Below are 23804 nucleotides of genomic sequence, written 5' to 3' on the forward strand. Positions count from 1 at the left end.
GGCCTTGTTGACAGTTACACTCCTACCCCTGAGCTGCTGCAGCCACAGCTCATGGCTGCGTCCTTCCCCTCAGGGTTGGGAAACCTCTGCCAGATGACTCAGAGGAAGTGTCTAATGCACAGCACTTGGTGCTGCAGATGTCAGCCTCCAGCAGACCTGGACAGAGTTGGCCTCTCCAGCTGACTTCCCCTGGCTGTGCATCAGGGGTTGTCAGGTTTCAGAGGCTCACATACCCCTGCTTCTTTTCTCCGGAGATGGAGTGTGTGAATTAAAAGCTGACTCACAGCCTCGGCCCTCTGCATCCTAAAATTTGGGGTCCACTGCTGCAAACCTCAGGTCTGCTCTTTGCTCTGGGGCTGCTTGCTCCAGAAGGGGCTGGAGGAGGAGATCAGACTTGTGAAGTACCTAACCCTCTGTAAGGAGGGAGTGAGGTCCAGGCCTGTCCCCTCCCCGGCACGGGCAGCGGGATGCCTTGCTGTCTCAGTGAGACGCTCTTCCCTTTCAGGGCAGAGTCCAAACTCATTCACATCCCCAAGCAGCAGAGCTACCGCTCGGGCTGTGCACCGCAGGCTGGCTTCAGCTCTTCATTCCCTTTCATTGCTGCAGCCTCACCGTCCATTCAGCAGCACCTAGGAAGGAAGGAAACAAAAAGTTTTCACTTCAAGACTCCTTTTCTAGCAGGGGGAAGAAGGCAAAGCAGCTCCAGGAGCTCGGGCATGTGCTGTGGGTCCCCACGCCATCTAGTGTCGCACCAGCAGTGGGATGCTCCACGCTCTGCTGCAGGGCTGGGGACGTGCAAGCGAGGAAGGCGGTGAGACTGTGGGCTCTGCAAGCCTCCTAAGCAAGGTCAGTGGGTGATGTGCAGCAGGGACCTTAACCCGCTCCAGCTTTATTTCCAAAAAGACTTGAGCACGTGCTTGGCTTCACACAGCACAAATTGCCCCAGCAGCTCACGATGGTGCAGTTAAAATGTGCCGGAGACGTCATGGGCACCTGGGAATGATCCCACCAGCAGGTTAAGGCAAACAGTGTCCTGGATTGGTGAACTGGGAACCAAGCTGCCAAAAGGAGTGACCAAAGACAGTGTGGGGTTGCAAGAGATCAAAAATGGTGCTAAGAGCTTGAAACAAAACCAGCAGTATTTGTGGGACATCGTCAGGGTAACCAAATCTTAAAAGAGCGTGGAGTTCACAAGCTGTTAGATTCTGTCTTTGATCTACCGTAGTACCCGTGGCAAGTTTTGTAAACTTATTTTTCAGCAAACATAAAAGGACTGATTTTTTTTTTTTGAACTCCAAACAAACAAGCTGCTGGCAGAGGTGCATAAAAAGCACAAACCTGGGCCATTCCAGAAAGCCGTTTTATTATATAAATAAAGCGCTTATTTATAACAGAGCAGTTAAAGAAAATTCAGTGAGAAACTGAAGGGAAGGAAAACAGTACTTAAAGATGTTAGCAGCTGGAAGCACACAGACAGAGTTTTGTTCAGGATCTGGGAGCTGCATGGCCAGCAATATGTGCTCACGTAGATCATCCTGGGAGTAGATGTGGAATAATGTTTTTTGTTCAAAAGCTTCCTGCTGAGATAGGAAGGCCAGAGCTGAACTGAATGTGAAGGCATGGATCATAGGAAAGCAGAGGTGGGAATGTGTTCACGAGTGTCAAGGATCCAGGGTGTGTTTGAGAGGAGGAAAGGATGGCAAGAGGCTCATAGCCACAAACAATAGTCCTTTCTTGCAGCCAAGTCTTTTTTTTTTTTTTTTTTCCCTGGGGTTATAGTCCATTTTCAAGATAAATTGTATTTGGAATAGGGCTGCCATTCTTCTGGCTGTGGTTGCTACAGAGTGGGGGCAGTTTGCAGAAAGCACAGATTACAGCAGACATTTCCAGGAAGGCACTGGACTGACTCCCTGGCATACAGAGCAAATCCCACAGTTCAGGGACTCATGCAGATCTGTGCACGTGCAAAGCAACTCTGCATCCCAGAAGTAACGGTACATATGCCAGAAATTTTGGGATCACTGTTTGTATGATTTATAGCCAGTTCTCATGAGCTGTGTCTGTGCAGGACTTCTTGGCATCCAGAAGTTTAGTCAGATGTCCAGGAATCCTGGACAGATGTAGAAAACTCTCTAAATACACTTGGGTAAAATTCCTGTAAGGAAAAGAAAAGGCAAGTTTTAAAAACATAAATGGCTGATAGGCAGTTTTCACAGGAGTGCGGGGTGGTCTTGTCAGCTGTGAAGGAGAAGGGGGTGGCCTGCAGCCCTGTTACCACATTGCAGGTGGAGAAGACACTCGGAGAATCGTAAGCCACACCACTAGTGTGGCTGTGCACATCGCTGCGCTGAAGCTATGGCTCACATCAGCCTGGCATGCAGCCAGAAGTAATTAAACACTTGAAGCAATAAATGCAAAGTAACGGAGCTCCAGACCTGATCCAGCGTGGGCTCAGCAGGTTTGTCACCATGAATAACTGATCCCGCTGGGAAGAACATAACGTAAAGGACGGGAAGGCCACAGCTGGTCAACCCAAATGGGACCCAGCAGGCCCACATCTCACAGGGGCCAGGAGCGGGTGCTGATGGCTCCCAGCCTCCAGCATCCTCCAAAGGCCTTTCTGAACCAAGGACAGCGACTTCGTATTTATGACCCATGATTGATTTAGTGCCGTTAATCTGTCCAGTTGTATTTAAGCCCATTTCAACACCTACCATCCTCACTGCCTTGCTAGTCGGAGCTCCATACTGAACTACATACTATGTGAGGCCATTTTCCTTGTCGCTCTGTTCTGAAACCTTTCCGTGCTAACGATTCCTAACTTCAACTTTGTGATTTTAGATTGCTAATGAACCATGATCTGGTATTTTTATGGCCATTTAATAGCCCCTAATGTGGCCCCTAGTTCTGTTCATTGGAGTGGGCTCTAATAATCTGCATGCTGGAGATATCAGATATGCTGCGCTGGGTTTTCCCTGAAGCTGCTCTTTTAAGACTAATGGGCAAATGCCATCTGGTCTGGGGGATTTGTTGCCGATCACTCAGCAGCACGCTCGTTCTGTGCTTCCTCTGCTGAACAATTCGAGGCGAACCCAGCAGCTGGCCCCACAGAACAACCCGAGGGACGAGGGGGCAGCCCCCGGGCGCTGTGCGAGAAACGTGCTCGGGGAAGCCGAGCCGAGAGCTGCCAAGAGGGGCTGCTCTGGGCCGTGCTGCGGCGCTGCAGCCACGAGGGGGGGCTCGGGGAAGGCACAACGAAGAGGTTTCGGCTGGGAACGGCCGCAGCGGGGCTAGGAATGCCCGCAGTGGGACTGCAGCCGGGGGAGCCGCGGGCCGAGGGCCGGGCGGCCGCTGCCTCAGGGCAGTTCTGCGCCTCGCAGCTCCCCGGCCCGCCTTAGGCAGGGCTTTAATGACGAGAAAAGCCCCAAGAGGCGCCCTCACGGCACCCTCCTGGCGGAGCGGGACCGCCCGGGAACCGCCGCCCGCCGTGGGGCCGAGGCCGCCATTTCCCCTCAGCTCCCCCCTCAGCGTCGCGGGGCCCCGCGGGGGCGCTGCGGGGCTGACGGGCGGGCCCGGAGCTCCCGAGCCCCGAGGCCGGGCCGGTTCCCGGCGCCACACGGGCGGGGTGCCGGCGGCTGCCGGGATGGGAGAACGGGGAGCAGGAGACGGGAGAACGGGGAACAGGAGACGGGGGAGGCGGCAGCGGGCGGCGCTGTGATGGCGGCCAGCCCGCCCAGCTAGGGCGGGAGGGAAGCAGAGGCTTCTGGGAGTTGTAGTCCAAGGGCGCGCCCAGGTGCGGCGCCGCGCGGGGGCCGCCGGGAGCAGTGCGCGGCCGGCGGCAGGTGCGGCGCCGCCCGCGGGAACTACAAGTCCCGGGATGCCGCGGGGCGCGGGCGGCGCGGCGGTGGCGGCTGTGGCTGTGGCGGCGGTGGGGGCGTAGCGAAGATGGCGGCGGGGGCGCTGCGCCCCGCTCCCGGCTGAGGTGCGGTCGCGCTCCCTGCGCCTCGGAGCGGCGGCGGCGATGTCGGAGCCGGAGCACCTGGGCGGGAAGCGGGCCGAGTCGGCGCGGCTGCGGCGGGCCGAGCAGCTGCGGCGCTGGAAGGGCTCCCTTACGGAGCAGGAGCCGGTGGCGGCGGGGGGCGGCCGCGGGCGGCACCGCGGAGCCGGGGGGTCCCGAGTCCGCTTCGAGGAGGGCGCCGTGTTCCTGGCCGCCTGCTCCAGCGGGGACACCGAGGAGGTGAAGCGGCTGCTGGGCCGCGGTGCCCGCGTCGACACCACCAACGTGGACGGGCTGACAGCCCTGCACCAGGTACCGGCGGCCGGCCCCGGGGTGTGTGTGGGGGGGTGCTCCGGGGGCTCCCCGCGGCTCCCCCTCAGCTCCAAGAGGGGCCCGGGGGGCTCTGCCCTCGCCGCCCGGCCCCGCAGGCTTCGGGCACTGCACTGCAGGGGGGTGAAGGTGGAGGGAGCGCTGCCGGCTGCCTGCCACCGAGCCCCGGGACCGAGCCCCGAAACCAGGACGGGTCCCGGGGGGGCTGGCGGCAGCCCCCAGCGAGCTGCTGCCCACACCGGCCTCTCGCCGAGATGCTGAGACACCTCAGGAGCAAGTTACTGCTCTGGGCTGGCAGAGCCAGGAGCGTGGCAGGGAGCTAGGTGGCCCTTCTAGTATTATTTTGGGTCTTTTTTTTTTTTTTTTTTAAGGGAATTCCTGCCTTCGTGCTTGGGGTGTGCTGGAATAGCCGTGCCCGCAGCACTCACAAGGTCAGGAGGCTCGCTGGCCTCCACGCGTGTTGTGGTAGGGCTGCCTTGAAAATCCCCAGAGCGCGCCGGGCTGGCAGCGTTTGTACAGACCAGAAAGTGCCCAAGATAAGCAGCACAGATTGTATTAACGTGTGTCCAAATGTGCTAAAGATCATAAAAAAGTAGTCGCAGAAGTTAGCCTCAGAATGGTGAACCTTCCCTGCCTGGGGATACGTGCGGTGTTTTGTCTGTGGTGTTTGCTGCCGTTGTGTAAATTGACAGGAACGTGAGGGAGCGTGTGGTATCGCTCCCCTTCAGCATTGGGAAACCTGTTGATATCTAAGACTGGTTCAGAATTTAGCAGGGCATGTGAAATCAGCCTCCCAGATTGTTGCATCTGGTCAGTGAAATGAATCCGATTTGAACCGGGGCCAGCCTCAGGAAGAAAACTTTCTTAGCTCGAGATCTCGTAGATTAAGCATGGAGTGCTGCAGCGGGACTAGGGAAAGAGGCACAATCCAAGACTGACATCTGGAAGCAATGTCTTTGTAGAGACCGATGTGTTAGTAGCACAAATAGCAGTAATCGAGTTGATTAGGTTTTCTTTTTTGCTTGGGTGACATTATTAAACAGAAATATTTTGGAGGCTTAAACGCTTGGTTCACGAGCTCATCTGCTTGTGGCTGTCAGCGGACCAAGGAGCAGGGGGCTTTATTTGTTTTCTTCTGGAGTTCCAAAAATAAGCTATAAAGCAAACAGCGTAGGGGCTTACAGTCCGTTCTCCAGTATAGCATGTATACGTTTATTGTCACATAATTAAGAAAACACACAAATGTTAGTGAGAGCTGTTTATTGAAGATCTGAGTAGTACTGAAAGCCTTTTGCCAAGGAAGAAGACTGAGCGGAAGGTGGGTGGAAGCATGGCAGAGCCGGGATGACTTCAGGAGGATTTTGCAGCCAAGGCTGCGATGATCTTTTTCAGAAGTGTCAGCGTGTCTTGCTGATGCACGTAAGTGGGACGCTCAGCCAAGAGCCTATCATGAAGTGCGTTAGATTCATCAGACGTTGATCAATGGATAATTATTTTTGCAAGGTCAAACTTCTTGAGTATATGGCAAGCCGTAATCACCAGGCAGCCCACAAATACAATTCTGTATATGGAAAGACTTGTGTCTGAGGAGCCACCGAAGTATCGGGTAACGCATCGAACAGTAGCACCTAGGCCCTGGTACTTTGAAAAGCTTTTAGATGAGTGAGTAGTTGAGCAGATGCTAACTGCTCTCCTACTTGAGTTGCTTCTTCAGAGCTTTACAGGAAGGGAAGATGACTTTACTTTCAATTTAATAAAAGCTTTGTTCCAGCGTCCCATTAACGTTTTCTCACCTTTGTGTGTTGGACAATGCTGAGGTGATGTGTGGCCGAAGAGAGGTTCTTGCGCAGCCAAATGGAACAAACACTGATTTGTTAGAGGGTTTGTACATGTGTGGTTTGATTGTATAAATCTGTATCAGATGAAAATGCTTGTCGTCGTGGTCGGAGAGGTTTCTAGCAGTTCCTTATCACTGAACACGTCCAAAATATGTTTGTTCCCATATTGTGTAGGGACTGATGCTGTGTATGGAAAAGTGTCAGCTGAAGTCCAGTTAATTGACTCTCCAGAGAGCTGGTTGACAAACTGAGGGAATATAGTGCATGGGAGGATTTTTTCTTTTAAATATCTTCTCTTAGAGCTAGGAACGTAGCATTATGAGATACGGAGCAGATGGTAGTGACTGCCCACCCACTGTTGGTTAACATTTGTAAGACCAAATGGCCGTGCAGTGGGGAAGGTGACTCTACATATTGGAAAGAGTGGGTAACTTTTTTATTTTGGTTAAAGAACTTAGTGAGACTTGCTCTGTACAAGCACGTGTCTTTTCAGGTTATGGAAGGCTTAACTAAGTCAATCGACTTAATTTGTCGGAGTCAGCATCTGCTTCTACAAAACGTAAGGCCAATCTCACAAATTGCGTTAGTTTGTTTGAAGCGCGCAGCAGCCCCAAACGTTGTGTGGCTTTCAACAAAGGCAAATTACACTTTCTCTAGTATCTGGGCCACTGTGACTAAGAGTAATTGTGTACTGTCTTGCTAGGTGAGAAACTGTCTGCTATTTATAGCTATGAAGCTGTATTTTGAAAATAACTTTTTAAATTACAAGTGGTGTTCCTGAGCCTCCAGCTTGTCATCATCCTCTTGGAAGCACCGAGTGCGGCGTTAACCCAGACCAAAGGCTGGCATCAGTGTCTGTTACCTGCACTGCGGCTTCAGCCCCACTTGCATCTTTACATCAGTGACTTCTGGGTTAACGTCGATCCCATAAGTAATCTAATTTCTTGAATTCCGTGTATTTTTGGCAATGGTTTTCTGCTTAGCACAGAAGGAAAGGAGAGATACTAGCTGGATGTGGGTGAACATGTAGAAATCATCAAGCAAACCACCACCAGCAGGTGAAGCAAAATATTGGTTGCTGTTGAACTTCTTCGGTGTTTGCAGACGGTGGGAAGCAGTCATGTAATGCTTTCTTCCTCCTGAATGGCAGACGAAACCGAAGACTAAACTTTTATGAAAATTGAGTCTTAAGGGGGGAAAAGAGTATGAAGCTTCTAGTTGGGAAGGCATCTCCAAATGTAGTAGGCAATGCCTTTATGTCTGTAAGGACTTTCAGAAATGGTGATGACATAAAAGATTGTTTATCCTTTGTCTGCCCTTTGATTTACCGGCTGTTTCCCTCTTGCCTGTTCCATGGGGAACTGAACTGCCCATGAAACAACTCCTGAGCCTGTCATTTACAACACTCCTGAAGTAGCTCGGCACTTACTTTTTTGATTTATTTTCAGGTGCTGGGCAACCGTGGTAATTCAGAGGCTGCTTCATGAGAAGTCAGGTACTTTGCACAGTGATTCTGGCGTGGATAACTGAGACTGCAACCTCCCCAGCAGTCCCAGATTAAGTTATTCCTGTTTCTGAGTCAGAGCTGTAAAACCATAGGCATGTCTCGTTGCTCTCCAGAGCTGTACAAAGCAGCATCCGTGTCATGCTAAAGTTGGTTGACTTTTTTTTGAGTGCTCTTCAGCAAATTTGGTCCTTTATTTACTCTCAAACATTAGGTGCAGTCCTAGGAAAGCAGAAGGCTACGCAGTTTTTGGACCATCCAGAAACACAGCTGAGGGCATGATGTGTTTAAGACCACTCTCCACTACCACAGTCGGGAGAACGTTGTAAGAACCACCAAGGAGCTAACGCTGGAACAAAATCCAGGAGACTGAGGAGAAGGCAGAGAAACTTCATACATGGATTGTGGGTTTGCACTTTTTCTAGCAAGGACAGCTCATGCTGTGAGAGCATCGAGCAAAGGTTTGCTTGTTCCTCTATTGGAACTGCAGCAGTAGCTGAAGCAGCATGGATTTGTTTTAAGGGATAACCGAGATTGGTCCAGCAGTTCTCACCAGAAGGGCAGTGGCTCCTCACACAGAGCACAGGCACAGCAACAGCTTCTGGGAGGAGTTTTGTAGGCACCAAAAGGTAAAAGCTAGCTTGTGCCTAGAAATGTGAAGGTGTTATAGCACTACATACAACGACACAAATTGAATGACGTGTTCAGTTATTACGCACGCGTGTGTTTGGGGCGTCACGGCTGTTTTTAAGGTAGTTCAGCTTCTGATCTTTTAATTGGGGGTGATAGTGCCATACATCAGGCTGTTTTTAAGACTGGGTGGCTGCATTGTCTAAAAATACTTTCTTCCTTAGAAGAGAAGGTTATCTAGGGACAGTCAGACCTTTTCCACCATGCTCTGTGAAGTTTCTTTCCAACGATATGCTTCTGTCAGTGAAAACAGGCATTGCAAACTGTTTATATTGTGCTTAATGTCGCTCATCAATCTGAAATTTGACAATGTCAGAAATCGGCTTTATCAATAGGATAATTGTAATCCTTCTGTTTGGGCTCCGCTCGTAAATGGGAGTGCGACGGTATGTTCTGACTGAAGTGAGAGAGCTTGGAGCCAGCTAACGTACAACAGGAACATGTTAGGCAAAGCTAGTCAAAATCCCAAGTGCTCTTTTACCAACCTAACGTTTTTATTTTCTTGCTGTGGGTGCACTCAGTCCCTTTTTCAGCTTGCTGTTTTGTCCTTGTGGGTTAGTTCAATTGTCTGTCCCTTGCATCTCTGTTCAAAACAACCTCCTAAGTGGGCAAAATTAACTCTAGACTAAACAAACCAACCTTGAACTGAAATGAGTTAGAGGCTCGGAGGACTGCTGCTCGGGGAAGCCTTCCTTTGTTTTGTTCAGGGCAGTTTCTCAGCTGGTTCATTAGGCTTCGGGAGACTGAAGCCAACCACAGCAGTCACTCAGCTACTGGGAGGAAACTCACTTTGGTGCCGTAAGTAGATGGATATTTGTGATGGGAAGTACGCATCTTCATTGTTTCCTTCCTCAGCCTCTGTTTATCCTATCTAGTGATTAGATGAGTCAGGCTCTGTTTCTCCCCATAAACAGTGGGCGAGGGACCTGACAGAATCTTCAGCTACAGCTTCCTTTATGGCAGCCACCAGAAGTGGCGGCCCTGCTCCCTCGTGCTGCCCCGTGGAAAAGTTTTGTCTCTGCAGCAGTGCTGCTGGGTGCTCCAGAGCTCCGGTCCCGTTTGGGAAGCGAAAGTAGTCCGGGAACGGCTTGTTGTGCTTAATGCAGGTACCCAAAGCTTTTCGACTTGTACAAGTGAAATTCTTGAGCCTAAGTTAGAGCCAAGTCGTCTTGTCTGAATCAACATTGGTTGATAAGGCTGAAAGCTGGCTCAGCCAGAGACGGGACCGAGCACTGCCCGCGGTGCCGGGGGCGGTGTGCTCGTGAGGGGCTGCAACCCGCCGAAGCGCTCAGGGCAGCGATTTTGTGCCCAACTCTCTCGGCTGTAACCTCGGGGAAACTGCAGCATCCTGGCAATTCGTAACGCCGCTCGTGCTTCTTAACGGTGGACGTTAGGGGCTGGGGGCTTTTCCTCTTACAAAGAGTTTTAGAGACTTAAAATTCAGTGGAGGTGGTGTGGGGGCTCGTGAGACGTCTTAGTTTCTGTATGATGTCCCGAGATAATTACTGGCTAATGTTACGATATAAGGCTTTGGGGTTGGTGTGCCGGCTCTCAGATGAGGAGTATTATATCCCATAAGTCAAAAAGGCACGTCAGGCTGTACATTAGAGCAACCCTTGTAAGAAGGCTGGGAGAAGGGAATACTGTGCGAGTAGCTGTATAAATCAAGGGGTTTTACTTTCTAACTCTTTAATACAAATGAGGGCAGGGGGAGCATTAAATACTCTGAAATATCTGCGCTGCCTTAAAAAAAGAAATTGCCTTTCTGCACAGGGCTGGGATAGAAAATGGGCTAAAAGGAAACCCTAAAAGAGACCCTTTCAGGGGAATAGTGGCTCCCAGCCCTGGTTGCAAGCTCTCCATAATGAGCGAACTGTTTGACCTAGTGCTTACGGCAGGGCCCTAGCACGGTGAAGGTGCCCAGGAGAAATCCTGGGGTCTGAGTGTGCAGTTTATTTTCAGCTGTCCTGAAGGGAGGTGCAACAGCTGTCCCTGCGATCTCCTTTATTGGGCTGCAGCAAACTGATCTGCGCGGGGCCCAAAGGTGCAGCTCGGAGGAGGAGGTGTTCGCTGTGCCTTGTTGGGAGCACTTCGCTTCGTCAGAACTCAGAGGGGGTGATTTGGTGGGGATTTAGGCGCCTATTTTTATGGGGTTCGCTTCAGCATGAATGGATTTAAGGACAGCTTCACGGCGCAGTCCATACGGGCCTGTGTAGGGAAATGTTTTCAAGCTTTTGTCATTTTCTTGCCCGTGGAGGGCAATGTGGTGTGCCGGTGCTGCCGAAGCTCTGCAGAGCGAGGCTGTGATAGAGCTCGTACCTGCAGAGCTTCGAGGTGCCAAATCCGATTTCCTCCCCTCCCTCTCGAGATGCATCTCGTGCTGTGGTGGAACAGGCCTCTTTGGCACAGGACTGTTCTGAAATACTTAATTCTTAAAATGTGTTTGTCACAGGAAAATTGCGCTCCTAGATTCCCAGGGTAGTGCGAACGCTATCCCACGCTGCTGACAGCTGAATCCCGGGAGTCAGGCCTCTGTTTTCCTATCGAGCTGCTGAAAATTATGAACATCAAAATTCTCGGTTTGGACACCTACGCAGCTTCTCGTGACAGCGCTCATCCATAGTAATTACAAAGTACGGTAGTTACAAATTAGCATTATTTTAGAAAATACAGGTAAGTACACTATTGTTAAATATTTTCACGTTAAATAAATTTTCTGGAAGATCAGTCTCCTTCCAGCTTTAAGCTCTCAGCTCAAATAGTCTTTGTTCATCTAGAATAACTGGAAAAAAAAATCACTCGTTAAGAATAAATGGTGTGAAATTTTTTTGGTATGCTGTTTTTTCTCAGTCGCTTCTTTCTTGTAGCTGAAAAAAGTGGAACAGTCTTAACTTGTAAGAGTCTCACTAGAAATGTTTCCATAATACAATAAGCTGACCTTGCAGAGGGACACAAGCAATTTCAGCATTGCTTTTCCAGCATTCAGCCTGCTCATAAATCTTTGTGAAATGTACAGAATGCAGAATGACCACCTGCCATTAGCCTTTTATGTGTCACTGCCTTTTCAGGGTAAAACTAAACCTAGCCCCTCTGTGCTCCTCAGCTGGAGCATTGATTTGCCACAGCGATTGCTCACCATCCATTTCTGGCATCTGTCTGAAGCCACCTCCTATTTATAATTTGTCATTCCTCGCCGTCTTAGACGGTTAATGCTGTTTCGCTACAAAGCTTTGTGCTTTTTACGCCTGAAATCGTGTGACAGCAGCAACCTGTGGTACAAGACCTTCTCTAAACGCAACTGCTGGTGTAGCAAGGTGCAAGGACTCTAGCAGGGATTTAGTGAGCCCATGCCACTTTGTGGGGCTTTGCTGGCCTACCCGGCTTGTGTCTGTTTAGTTCAGCCTTGTAACTATAACGCTGCAACCCACATGGATGTAAAGCAGCTTGAAGCTGCGGTAAATACAGCACCACAGCCCAAAGGGATGTAGAGCAGCGTGCAGCCGAGGGGCCCGCACACGGAGCTGCGCCGAATTAACCGAGCTGTTCCTCCAGCCGAGCGGGTGCATCCCGGAGCGGCGCTGCAGCTGTTCATCCTGGAGGCAGGGGACGAGCAGGGTTTCTCTTCCAGGATTTGAACTCATGAGTATCAGCTTTACCCAATCCTTTTATTAATTACTGGTCTTGAGTGACAACCTGATACTTGCTGCAAGATGTTGAGAGGGGTTTCTCCCTTGGAAAATTGCTGGGGCTGTGACTGGTGGGGCTGCCTTTGGTTGTGCTGGTGGAGCTGAGGCAGTGCCCTGAGTTACACCGCGGACAGATTCCGCTGCTGCCAACGGGAGTCTTCAGAACGCTTATCTTCCTCAAATACTTCTGGGGTTTTGAAGGATGAAATGTTCTAAGTTTTGTTCCCTGGTTTCTGTAAGCAAGGTGTGTTCTCAAGTGCTGACGGTTTCTTTCGTGGCTAGCAGCTAGGTCTGAGGCGGCTGGCTGTGTTAGCCCAGCCTGCACTCCTCCAGGAAGAGCTGCGCATCCTGAGCCTGGGTCGGAGGTTAGCTGCACCTGTGACAGTCACAAACACTACAGGGTGTTTAACTTTTGTATTTATTGTTTTAAGTGATGCGATCGTGCCAGCAGAAGTTCCTGTGTTAGCAAACTGCAAGCCCTCGCTGGAGACTTCAGATCAATGTTGCAGATGATGTTTGTGCTGTTGGGACGATCTACGTGTTGCACTAGTACAACCATTTCAGTTGCTAAAAATGATTATACTGGCAAAGATGCTTTCAAAGCAGTTTGATAGCACCATCAGGATGCTGCATGCTAGCCTGTTACCCCAACACCTGCCTTTTTTGATAGGAGGTGTGTTTTTAAGCAGTCTACAGCAAGCACCTCAAGCGGAATCATGAATGCTGAACTTGAGCAGCTCTCTCTAGAGAAGATTAGAAGGTGCTGCTGACTTTCTTCCAAAGAAAATGGTACATAGGCGAAACCTTTAAAGCTGGTTTTATCTTTTGATGTGTGCTTTCAGTTCTTGTCTTGCTTTATGCTTCTTCACTGCGTTCTCTGGGAGCAGACTGAACTACATCACGCTCCGGGGCAGCTCAGCTGACTACCTGCTGATATCCTCGTCAGTCACGTGAGCTTTTAGGGGAGTCTGCTTACCACGTGCAAGCTTTGGAAGGAAGAAGTTGTGTTCATGATGATTGTTTCAATGACGTTTGAGAAGCAGAAAGTCAATATTGTGTATGAGAATCTCCTCCAGATGGTTACACTGATAGACTCCAAAGACAGTTGTCTTGTCTGCCGCTCATCCTTCCCCTCTGCATCCCAGAGCTTACTGCGTGGCCTTTCCAGGGGACTAACATGGGGCTGGCAGGCCCGTAACTCCCTGGATCGTGCTTATGTGATGGGTAGTGCTTACAAAAGGCATGTCCCTTTACTAGTGCCACCTTTGAAAGATGGCAGTGACAGCAGTCAGCTCCCTCCCCAGCCGTGGATGCATCCTGCCTGGTCCCACACATGATCAGGGACCGTTCCTTCTTCCTCATCTCGTTGTGGCTCTGATGTAGCACTGTGCAGCCAGAAGGACCTGTCTGCTCTTCCTGGGGACTTTCCTTAGTCTGTTCCTTCTAGTATGCACCTCCTTGTTTTACCAGACTGCTCACCTGCAGCACTGCTGTAGCTGTGTGCACTGCGTGAAGCTTCAGACATGCTCGCCTGGAGCTCTTCGTGGTGACTGTCAGACACCCATGCACACAGCAAGCCAAACGTTTTTCCTGTGTTCCTTATGCCCCTGATATTTTTCCTTCTTTAAAAAAAAAACAAAAACAAAAAACTTTCATTTTGGGGGTGAGGTCCCCTGGCAGGAGGGAAAGGGAAGTGGTTCTCTCTAACTTGTCTCCTAACTTCGGAGTTCAGTCTTGCAGGAACGCACTTGGAGCAATTGCTGTTGTCTCATACCTGCAGGGCCTTTTTGACTCTTAGTTGCAAACTTGTACAATGAATTAATGAACTAACTCAAAGATTCTTAGCACCAGGTCAGTTTTAAGGCACATTTTGACCTCTTTTCTTCAGGAGCAGGCACCCAGTATGTACTGCTGCCAGGGAATACCGCCCAACGGTGACGATGTTTGTCATTCTGTTTCTTACTGCCACTTGGTGAATGCTGCTTACCCTTCTCCCAGGCCAGACATCGGTGGCTCTTAAGGCTAGGGGTGTTGTCTTCTCTTATCTTGGCCGCCTTAATTTATTAATGTGCTTAGCAATTGTCTTCCAGTTGCTGGAGCATGCTTCTCGCCGCTCCCATGCGCAGAATGGCTGACGCTACAGGAAGCGCTGTAAAGCTGAACTCTTCTTTGGCGTGCTTCCACTTCAGCGGAGCCCTTTTACTCCCGGCCCAGCTGCCAGTTTAATCAGCAGCACTGCTGCACTTCCCATCCTGGCTGTTGCTCGGTGCCGTCTGTGTGGAAAGGGGTGCGGGTCTGCCCCTGGGTGAGCGGCTGTGGCTGTTGCAAGCAGCCCGTGGGTGACGGCTACTCAGCGCCTGTAAATCCACCTGCAGGAGCGAGGAAAATAGCGCTGCTTGACAGCTTGTTCTGTTTTCCTCCTGTAGTCCCAGGTGGGATCTGGCTCCTCTGTGGTTTGTGTGCTGCTCTTGCTTGGTTCCACGTGTGGCTGCTGCACGGGGTGGCTGGCTGCTTTCTGCAGGTAGGGAATGCTCCAGGAGCTCAGACTCCCCAGAGCCTCTGACCTTGTCTCCAGTCCCTTTGTCACTTGCCTGCTTGCTGCTGTTTGTCTGCCAGACCCTCTATCGCTTAGCCAGAGAGCAGCTAATTACCTGTTTCGGGGAAAATCTGGAACACAAAAGGGGAAGAAGAAATTGGGGATCAGCTGCAGTGAAGTGACTAAGTCCAGCAGAAAAATATCAACTCCTCACGCCTTCTGGAGAGCAGAGGAACAACACAGCTGCACGCTCACAATGAGCCCGCACCATCCCCAGTGCACGATGAGCTGCATCTGAGAGCCTGGCCGTGTTAAGACCATTGCCGCTCTGTGCAGAGGCTCTGCATGCGTGCCTTCCAGCTTTCAAGTGAGATTATGCACGCCTCTCCTTCTGGAGTCTCCATTCCTTCCCTGTTCCCTCACACACATTCCTCTCTTGTCTTAGATGTGGGACTGGAAGATGGAATATATTTGGAGAGAGGTGTGCATGAGGGCAAGTGTATTTGCTACAAACAATGCAACTTAGGCAAATTCTGCTGCTTATGCCTATGGAAAGAGGGGGCCTTTCGATAACAAAAACAGAATTGATGATTTAGGAGAACTTTAATCCTAATTATTTCAAAACTGAAAGAACGGTATGCTGTTTCTTGTGAAATATCTTTTACATGGGGTGGCCTGCATGCTTTCTCCTCTGCACAATAAGTGGCTAATAGATCTCTGCTGTATTCAGGGAGCGCACAGTATCTTCTTTTTTTCCTGGGGAGCGTTAGGAGAATCTGAGTCTCAGATGCAGCTCAGCTAAAGAGTTTCAAATGACAAATCTGTCCCAGATTGGCCATTGTGTGCTGGATAACTTTGTATCGCTTCTCTGCGATAACTGTGTCTGCATGCCTTTACTATTTCCTGTACAAAGATGCTTAAAAAAAAACTATTCAGCTTCCTGAGCTCTTTCAAGCTGCAGTATTGACAGAAGAGGTTCCAGAACTCCTCAGGCAAACGATGGAAAGCATCGGGTCTCCAGCACCAGGCGCTGTTTGTTCCGGAGGAGCCCGCGTGCCGTTACAGTTGTGTGTAGCGAATGACTTGAAAGCAAGGCGAGTAGCAGAGGACCGTCCCTGCAGCAGCAGGGTGGTTCCCCCGTCGGTGGGCAGTGACAGCTCTCCTTGTGACAGCAGCGTCCAAGCGAGGCACCAAGAGGAACCTGGGGAAGGAGAAACCTGAAGGGGTTTCCCAGAGGAGTCAGCAAGCGTGTGGAGAGGAGAAGGCTGGTTGAGGTAGTACTTCTGGCAGGAAGATTCCCTGCATGGTTATCCTTTATGGGATAATTAAAAAGGCATTATTTATTACAGGTTAGTTAAGAGAAATAAGATAGAACAGAATATGGCCAAATGTATTCTCAAACGTTAAAGCAGTAGTTTTAATTTTAAAACTCAGATTTTTAGAAGCCAAGTAATATAACACCACATAAATGGTGGGCAATTATACCTTGTATTTAACAGGCATTTTATGGAATTTTTGGGTAACTTGCTGCAGCAGCACAAAGATTTTCTCAGCATCCTCTAAGCCAGAAAGACAAATGTGTACGTGTATGGGATAACACCTTGGTAATCCATGATTTTGGGGGCTTTTTCTCTGTTCCTGGCTTACTGTAGCCTGAACTAATGTATCTGACTAACCACAGTATCTGAGTATTCTTGCGAAGGATGTGTTTTGTCTTTGCAATTTGTACCAGCTTTTCTTTCTTGGATGACTGACGAACAGAATTTGACCTTCGCAGCTCTAAATGGTTTGTCTTTTAAATTGATATCACTTGAGTTATTCTGAACAAGCATTCCCTCACGCTGAAAAAGATAAGTGGTAAATTCGTCTGTCTCTTGATGAGAGCCTTCAGGACTGTGCCAGCCTGTGTGCCAGCAGAGCCAAGGTTTAAACTTCAGAGCATATTGCATGAGTTATTTTTGATCCCTTATTAATAGTGGCTATAGAAAAAGCCCTTTGCTTATGGCCAAATATTGTCTTATAAGTGTTTCAAGTATTGGCTTGTCTTCAGTGCATGACTCTATCGGTACACAAAATCCATTCTTTTCCATTTAGCTAGGTGCTGTTAATCTTTAAGAAGATTATTCAACGTTGCAGAAAGTGAATAAGGAACAAAGAATTGATTGTAGTCACTGGCAGTGGATCCGCGTGCTGACATTATAGCCAGCTTCCTGCAAATTGTGCTGGTGACTTACAAATTCAAGCCCCATCCAAAGCAAGAATTGCTGCATTAGGGAAAACAAGACATTTCAGTGCAACTTGATCCTGGGGTTATCTTTTACAAGAAAGCGTTAGGGAGTGAAACCCTCACAGTCTTGGCGGTTTGGGGCTGCCTGTGGACAAGGCTGGGGGCTCTTTCCTTGTTGGTTTTGTTGCCATGATCTGGGCTCAGTTTCTCTAAGCACTTTTCCCTTCTCCGCTTTATCCAAGCTGTTTTCCTAATTCTTTAAGGGGTGCCGTCATAGTTCTCTGTCTGTCACCTGGTGCCGGAAGCTGCCTCTCTTCCTCTACATCGTCTTTGGCATTTTGTCGCTTGCTCTTTCTTGGGCCTCCTGTCTGTGCTGCCTTGATGGTGAAGGTGGCCTGCAGTTGTGGAGTTACCGATGTGTGGCTGGAAGAGATCACAGGATCACAGGAGACCTTCCGGTCCAGTCCTCTGCACCGAGGCCCGATCAGATTTATAAAAAATATTTTCAAAAGATGCTTAACCAGTCCATTTCTGACCATTTTCAAAAAGTGCACGTCTGCATCTCCCCTGGAAGCCTGCTCCAGCCAGGCAAGCGGAGCAGTTAGGGAACATTTCTCAGCATTTGACTGAATTCCACTTTTCTGTAAGTGAAACTGAATTCTTTGTTTTGCTTTGGGACTGTGGAGAAGGAGCCATTGCTTTCCCTTTCACAACAATCCTCCCGGTACCAGAAGGCTGTTCTCTCAACGTTTTTTCTTTTACCTAGTTACAGCTAGTTTTATTTAATCTTTCCAACTAGCCAGTGTCTTACAAGCTTGCAGTGAGCCTTGGTCTCCTCTGGGTTTCTTAGGAGTGTCCAAATGTGTTGCTCTCAAACTGAGTGTCATATTTAAGTGGAGGTCTCTCCAGCCCTACAATAATCTTCAGCGCCTTGCAGCTCTCGTTGACTTTAATGTATTCCAGAATAAGACTTGCTTTCTTCTGCAGCAGCACCCCACTGAGTCACGCAGCCAAGCCTTAATTATCCAGTGGGGGTGGAGGTGAGGGGATGAGAAAGCAAAATTAAAGTAATGGTGTAGATCACCGATTCCGTGACAATGTAAGTAGTAAACGCTCCTTTTGGTGGGGTCAGTTAAGACATTAAGCAAGCTCCGTGCTCCCTGGAGTGCCTGAGCTGCCGTGGTGTTGAGCGGTGGCCCCGTGGCCCGGCTGTGGCCAGGGGAGTGCTGTGCCGTGCCCTCGGGATGCTGCACGCACTGCTGCTCTCAGCCCAGCCCGTCCCGCATGGAGCCGGTGATGGGCAGTGGTCCCCTCTAATGCCATGTTCTTTTCTGTCCTCGTTTTGCCTTCGGGTGCTGTATGGCTCCCACCTGAGCGCAGGAGCTTCCCAGCTTTGCTTTGTCATAAGAACATTTCTCTGGATGGCTCCGAATCTGAATTCGGAGCTCTCTGCCTTCTCCAGTCTGGTTTCATCTCACACCACTAAAACGGGATTTCTGCCCCCCCAGTTTGTTGAAAAAATAGCACAGAACTGGGCCTTAAAGAGCTGCAGCAGCACGGACGGGAGCGTTTGCCCAGGCTCACGCTTTTATTGAATCCAGTGCTGTCCTGCTGGTTACAGCCGTGTGCTGAGCGGGTGCAGAGCGAGCGTCCTGCTTTCTGCAGACCTCGTCCAGCTTGTCCTCTTCTCATCTTCTGAATTCTGTAGCCAGTCTTTTTCCCAAAGCACCGTTTGTGTTTCCAGTGCCCTGCAAGTATTACAAGCCATATTTGTGGTGCCACGTAAATCTGTAAGGAATGCTTCTGAAGAATGGGGAAAGTCATTTGTTTCTGGTTTTTCCTTTAAGATATGCTGTTTCTATTTCATGTCCCATTCGTGTCTATTGCATCCTTTTCAGGTGGGGAGGACTGGAATCTTTCACAATACCAGAAGCACACTGTACCATCTATTTATATAGAGGCCTGATGATATTTTCTGTTTTGTTCCATTCCAGATAATTTCTAGAATTTGCTTTGATTTCTGAGCTCAGCGCTGATGTTTTCCTACAGCTATTTGTTATAATCCTAAGAGCTTGTTCCTGAATGGCAGTAATAAGCTCAGAGCCTTTCATTTTGTTGTGTGACACTAGGTGTATTTTTTGCCTGTGATTCACTCTACAGTTATCCGCATTGAATTTCATCTACCATTTTCTCAGCAGTTGCTCAGCATTGTAAGATTCTTCTGCCGGTTCATCCTTTTCTTTATTCTGTTGAATAGTTTCATCAGCAAACTTTGTCCCCTCAGTCATTGTCTCATCTTCCAGATCCTTTGTTCAGTACATTGAGCAGCACAGACCTCAGGAAAGATCACCGGGAAGAAAATCTATTACATACTCTTCAGGGCTCTCCCCACTGTGAAAATATTTCCAAGCATGCAGGGATCTTCTCTCTTATGCATGCAGCGTAGTGTCTTTAAGAGCCTTGGTGAGGGGCCTGGTGAGAAGCCTTCTGGAAATTCCCGTGGGTTGTATCCCCTGGATCGCTCTTGCCTTCATGCTCGTTTACCCTTTGAAGAGCTCCAGTGGGTTCGTGTCCTATGGCTTCCCTTTGTGAATGTGTTGGGGACTCTTCCATAGTACCGGTTATCCATGCATTCGTTATTCTGCATTATAGCATCTTCATGGAATCATTGAATGGTTTGAGTTGGAAGGGACCTTAAAGCCCATCTAATTCCACCCCCGTGCTATGGGCACACCACCTCCATCCAGCCTGGCCTTGGGCTCTGCCAGGGATGGGGCATCCACAGCTTTTCTGGGCAGCCTGTGCCAGTCCCTCACGGCCCTTATAGGAAAGAATTTCTTCCTTAAATCCAATATAGATCTATCCTTTTCTAGTTTAAAATCATTTCCCTGTGTCCTATCACCCCGCTCCCTGACAAAGAGTCCTTCCCCAGCCCTCCTGCAGCCCCCTTTAGGCACCGAAAGCTGCTGTGGGGTCTCCCCGGAGCCTTCTCTTCCCCAGGCTGAACACCCCCAGCTCCCCCAGCCTGTCTGCTAATGTGAGTACTGCTTCTGTGAGTACCAGCAGCTTGGTTCTTCTTGGGTTTGATGAACTCCCTCCCTTTCTCTGTTCCAGGAGCTCCCTTACTTCCTAGTGGATCCTCCTGTCCATCATTCTCAGCCATCCGGTGAGGCACTTCCCACTTGCCTGTTTGTCAGGTCCCTCACATAGTGGTGACGTGACTTCAGGAGTAATATCCAATACCTGCTTGTTCAGCTTTCTAATGCTAGCCATTTTGTTTCTAGAGCCTCTCTTACGTTCTCGTGGCTGTGTCTTGCCTTCAGCTGGTGAGCCACCACGCAGCTGATGGTTATCACCAACCCGGCTGTCTGTGCCTGGCCATGAAATCACTTGCTCATGGCCTGCCTCTTGCTTCAAGCTGGGAACCAAGCCTGCACCCAGATGTGCCTCTGTGCTCTCAGGGCCATGCAGTCACATTCCCAGCGGGCGGACCCGCCAGCAGGGTTGTTCCCCAACCTCAGTGCCTTCCTCCACTGAGCTCTTCCCCTTCCTTCCCAGCTAGCACAGAGACGGGGCTGCTTTGTGATATCTTTGGGTCTCCTGTGTGATGCTCACTGCTTCTCTTTCCTCTTCAGCTGGCAGGGGGTGAGCCACTCGGAAGTGAGACTGCTTTATGGCTTTGTCAACAAACCCTGCCCTCGCCTCAGTTTTTCCCGTTGACCAGGAGTGGCAGTTTAAGGATTGCCTGCCGCCAGCTCAGTGCACACAGATGACACAGTGCAATAAAGGTGGAAATTGCCATCTTCTAGCTGGACTTCTGCCTGGTTTTGGTTTACTCGAAGAATGAGTAATTGCCGCAGTTCCCCTGTTGGCCCAGTTACTCTGCCTGGCTGCTGCTTCTGCAAATAGTTCTAGAGGTGGAGAGCTTGGTGTCCCCAGCCGCTCCTCCCGTGGCCATGTGGGTTCGTTGCTCAGTCCTGCCCTGGCTGCAGCCTTTTTCGGCATCTGCTCGCCAGGGCTGTGTGACCCTTAAAGCCCTGGCGGAGCACTCAGGAGTTCGTACGGGGCTGGCGGTATCTAAACCATGCAGGGCATCTGCGCGGCGCTGAGCAAGTAACTGGGTGTGTGCTTCTCTTACAGAAAACGTAAAGGCTTGTTTTGGGTCTGTTTCTTTGATCACAGAGACCACGGCTCTTGATTAGACTCGAAACGTCATTAATGTCGCTGGGGAAAGTTGACACCGTAGCTCTATCTTTCAAACCAGCAAGATATCTGGTGTCATGCTTTGACAAGAGTTCAGTGCGTGGCAACATCCTTGGTACGCTTTCAGTGTCAGTTACTCTGTGCAAGGCTCTAGCAGAGAACTGTCATTCCAGCAGCGCTTGCCCCTCTCTAGGGGCTTTATTCTACAGGTCGTTTTCTTTATTTGCAACCACCTCTTTTTATAGGCTCCCCAGGGCAGCAGGCACAGCACCGAGCCTTCTGGAATCCAAGATGCATTTGGACAATGCTCCGAGACGTGGTTTAATTTTTAGGTAGCCCTCTGTGGAGCCAGGAGTTGGACCCAGTGATCCTTGCGGGTCCCTTCCAGCCTGGGAATTCTGCGGTTCCGTAGGTAGCAGCAGTACACAGTCCCTGACCTCTGTTTAGACTTTCATTGGCAGCATGAAGTGAATAAGCTCAGAAGTCAGCCCATCAGTGAATGACTTTGTGGCTGGTGGCCATGGTGAGATTTGCTTTAATTTGTTTTATACAGGATTTAAAAAAAAAAAAAAAAAAGGGAAAAGAAACCCTTTCTTATGCATTGGGAAGCCCTAATAGCATTAATTGATTTTTTTTTTTCCTGTGAATAAAGGCAAGTTCAAAGAAACTTTTCCTGAAAGTGCAGTTGACATTTGAAAACTAATCTTAATCAGATTCTCAAACCTGTTTTGAGCACACACCTTTATTCAGTGTTAGGAGCTCTCGAGAAGTTTGTTACAGAGCAGCTGTGCAGACTGTCATAAAGCCGTGAATTCCTCTAGTCTTTCACCTACCATTGGAAAACTTCTGCCATAGTTCAGATCTTAACTGCTGTATTTAGGTAGTGTTTTTTTATGTTTTAAGAAAATGTATAGCTTAATTTGCTATTACAGAAGTTATTTGAAGGTTTCCCTAGTGTTTGAAAGACAATATTGCCTTAAAGCTGCACCACGTTAAATAATGCTGTAAACCCAAGTAACTGCCCTGGAAACCGTTCTGGTCCTGCCAGGAAGAAACATGGAATCACTTTCTTTTTAGAAAGTTTTCTTTATCCGGCACTGTCTTTGCTCCACCACTTGTTGCACTTCAGAAAAAATAAAACTGTGAGTTCTGTGATTGGCATGGGGCTGCTTCCCGCTGGGAATTAAGACACTTCATGGCGCTTCAGCCCCGTGGATACTGGTCTCTTGTTCAGGCAACAGGCAGGAAGAACAGAAAAAACGGAGAATTCCATGTGTCCTTGCATGTGAAGGCTCTGAGTTGCACAGAGCAGGAGACTTCTGAGCAAGCTCCTACGTGTCTGCCCAGGGACGATTTTTGCAGAGCCCTGGGAGCGCAGGGGACTGGGACGTGGGGAGTGTTTGGCTTCCTGAATCTACAGCTGCAAAGAAGAGCAGTTAACTTTGTCCAGACATTGCAGGGTTGGGAAATGAGAATGAATAGGCGGATTAACTGGGTGTATATCTTCCTTTTTATAAACCAACTTTTTTTTTTTTTTTTGGCCACAAAGGTGAGATTCAGATCTTGAAACAAAAACTGCTGTGACTACAAGATAATGATGTGCACAAACACCAAGAGCATAGTGTTCTGCTTCTGAATAACGTATCGATCAACAAAAGGAAGCTACTCTAGCTTGTCATTTGCAGTCATGTTTTGATGTCTCTGCGTATAGCTGCTGTTTTCATAGTAGCCCATGCTTAGTGGAAAGTGGGCACTTGTCCGTGTTTGCGGGAGCTCAGGGTACTTTCCCTGTGAGAGCTTTGGTGTGCTGGGCTTCTGTGAAAGCAGAACTAGCTCTGGGGTGACTTTTTTGCTTTTTCGGTAGGAAAAAACAAAAGGATTTTGGTCATATATAGCAGGAGACATCTTGACATAAGCACAATATCCAAGTAAATGGTTATATGGCAGCTTAAGACTACTTCAGTCTTGCGCTTCCACTTGCTCTTGCTTATAATAGGCTTTTCATACCAGTGCAGTGCTCGCCTGGTCCCACTGTGAGCCAGTTGAGCTCCTGGGGCTGCCAAACGTGTCTGTGCCCCATGCTGCGGGGACAGGGCTGCTGGACGCGGCTCGGACGGGGCAGTGCGCAGCCACCGCTGGCTTTGGCTTCTGCAGCCCACAGTTAAAGTGGGCCGGGAAGAGACTAAAGAAAGCCTGAAGTGACCTGTCCCCGCTTTGAGTTCTGCAGTCAGGTAGCCAACCTCACCTTTAGTCTGCCAAGTCGATGCTAAAAATCATTCGCAGCTGTTTTACGTGCCTGTGGGTAGGAGAAGGCCCGGAGAGGCCCTTCCTGCCCAGGCCTGGCTCACCAGCCATCGCACCGAGCATTTGCCGGGCCGCTCTCCCTGCCACAGCACGGCCCAGCCCTTCTCCATCCGCACAGGTGTGGTGTGAGTCCGAGAGGGCTGAAAGCTGATCTTTTCCCTGTATTGACAGGGCTGGGCTTCCTTTGGCGTCAGCCCCTCCACGCTGCTCTGCAGCCCCCGGCGGGGCCATGTGTCAACCCCACGCTGCAGGAGGCCACACCAGGCCGGCTGAAGCTGCTCTTGGGTGGCATCTTGGAAATTCAGAGCATGCGTTTATGTAATATATAGACGGTTTCTGCCATCAGCTATTTCGCTGGCTTTGTGGAAATGCCTGCAGGAGCTGTGCTGACGAGGTGCGGTTACCACTGACGGGGCACCTGTGGAGCTGAGGGACAAGGGGCTTGTCAGCAGGACGTCTTCTTGCTGAGTGAACCTGCGGCAGCTACAC

The 23804-nt window shown here is 49.7% G+C and overlaps 1 protein-coding gene across 2 annotated transcripts in view; it reads left to right on the top strand.

Moving 5' to 3' along the window:
- The first annotated feature begins 3986 nt into the window (after positions 1-3986).
- The window catches only part of PPP1R12B (protein phosphatase 1 regulatory subunit 12B), a 117021-nt gene continuing 97203 nt past the window's right edge, over positions 3987-23804 (top strand). For both annotated transcript variants that reach the window (XM_035561615.2, XM_035561613.2), the window contains exon 1: positions 3987-4309. In XM_035561615.2, the coding sequence (XP_035417508.1) occupies positions 4022-4309 (288 nt within the window). In that variant the 5' untranslated portion in view covers positions 3987-4021. The remainder of the gene's footprint in view (positions 4310-23804) is intronic.

This window comes from Cygnus atratus, chromosome 24, assembly GCF_013377495.2.
Source record: "Cygnus atratus isolate AKBS03 ecotype Queensland, Australia chromosome 24, CAtr_DNAZoo_HiC_assembly, whole genome shotgun sequence".
Taxonomy (NCBI): Eukaryota; Metazoa; Chordata; class Aves; order Anseriformes; family Anatidae; genus Cygnus; species Cygnus atratus.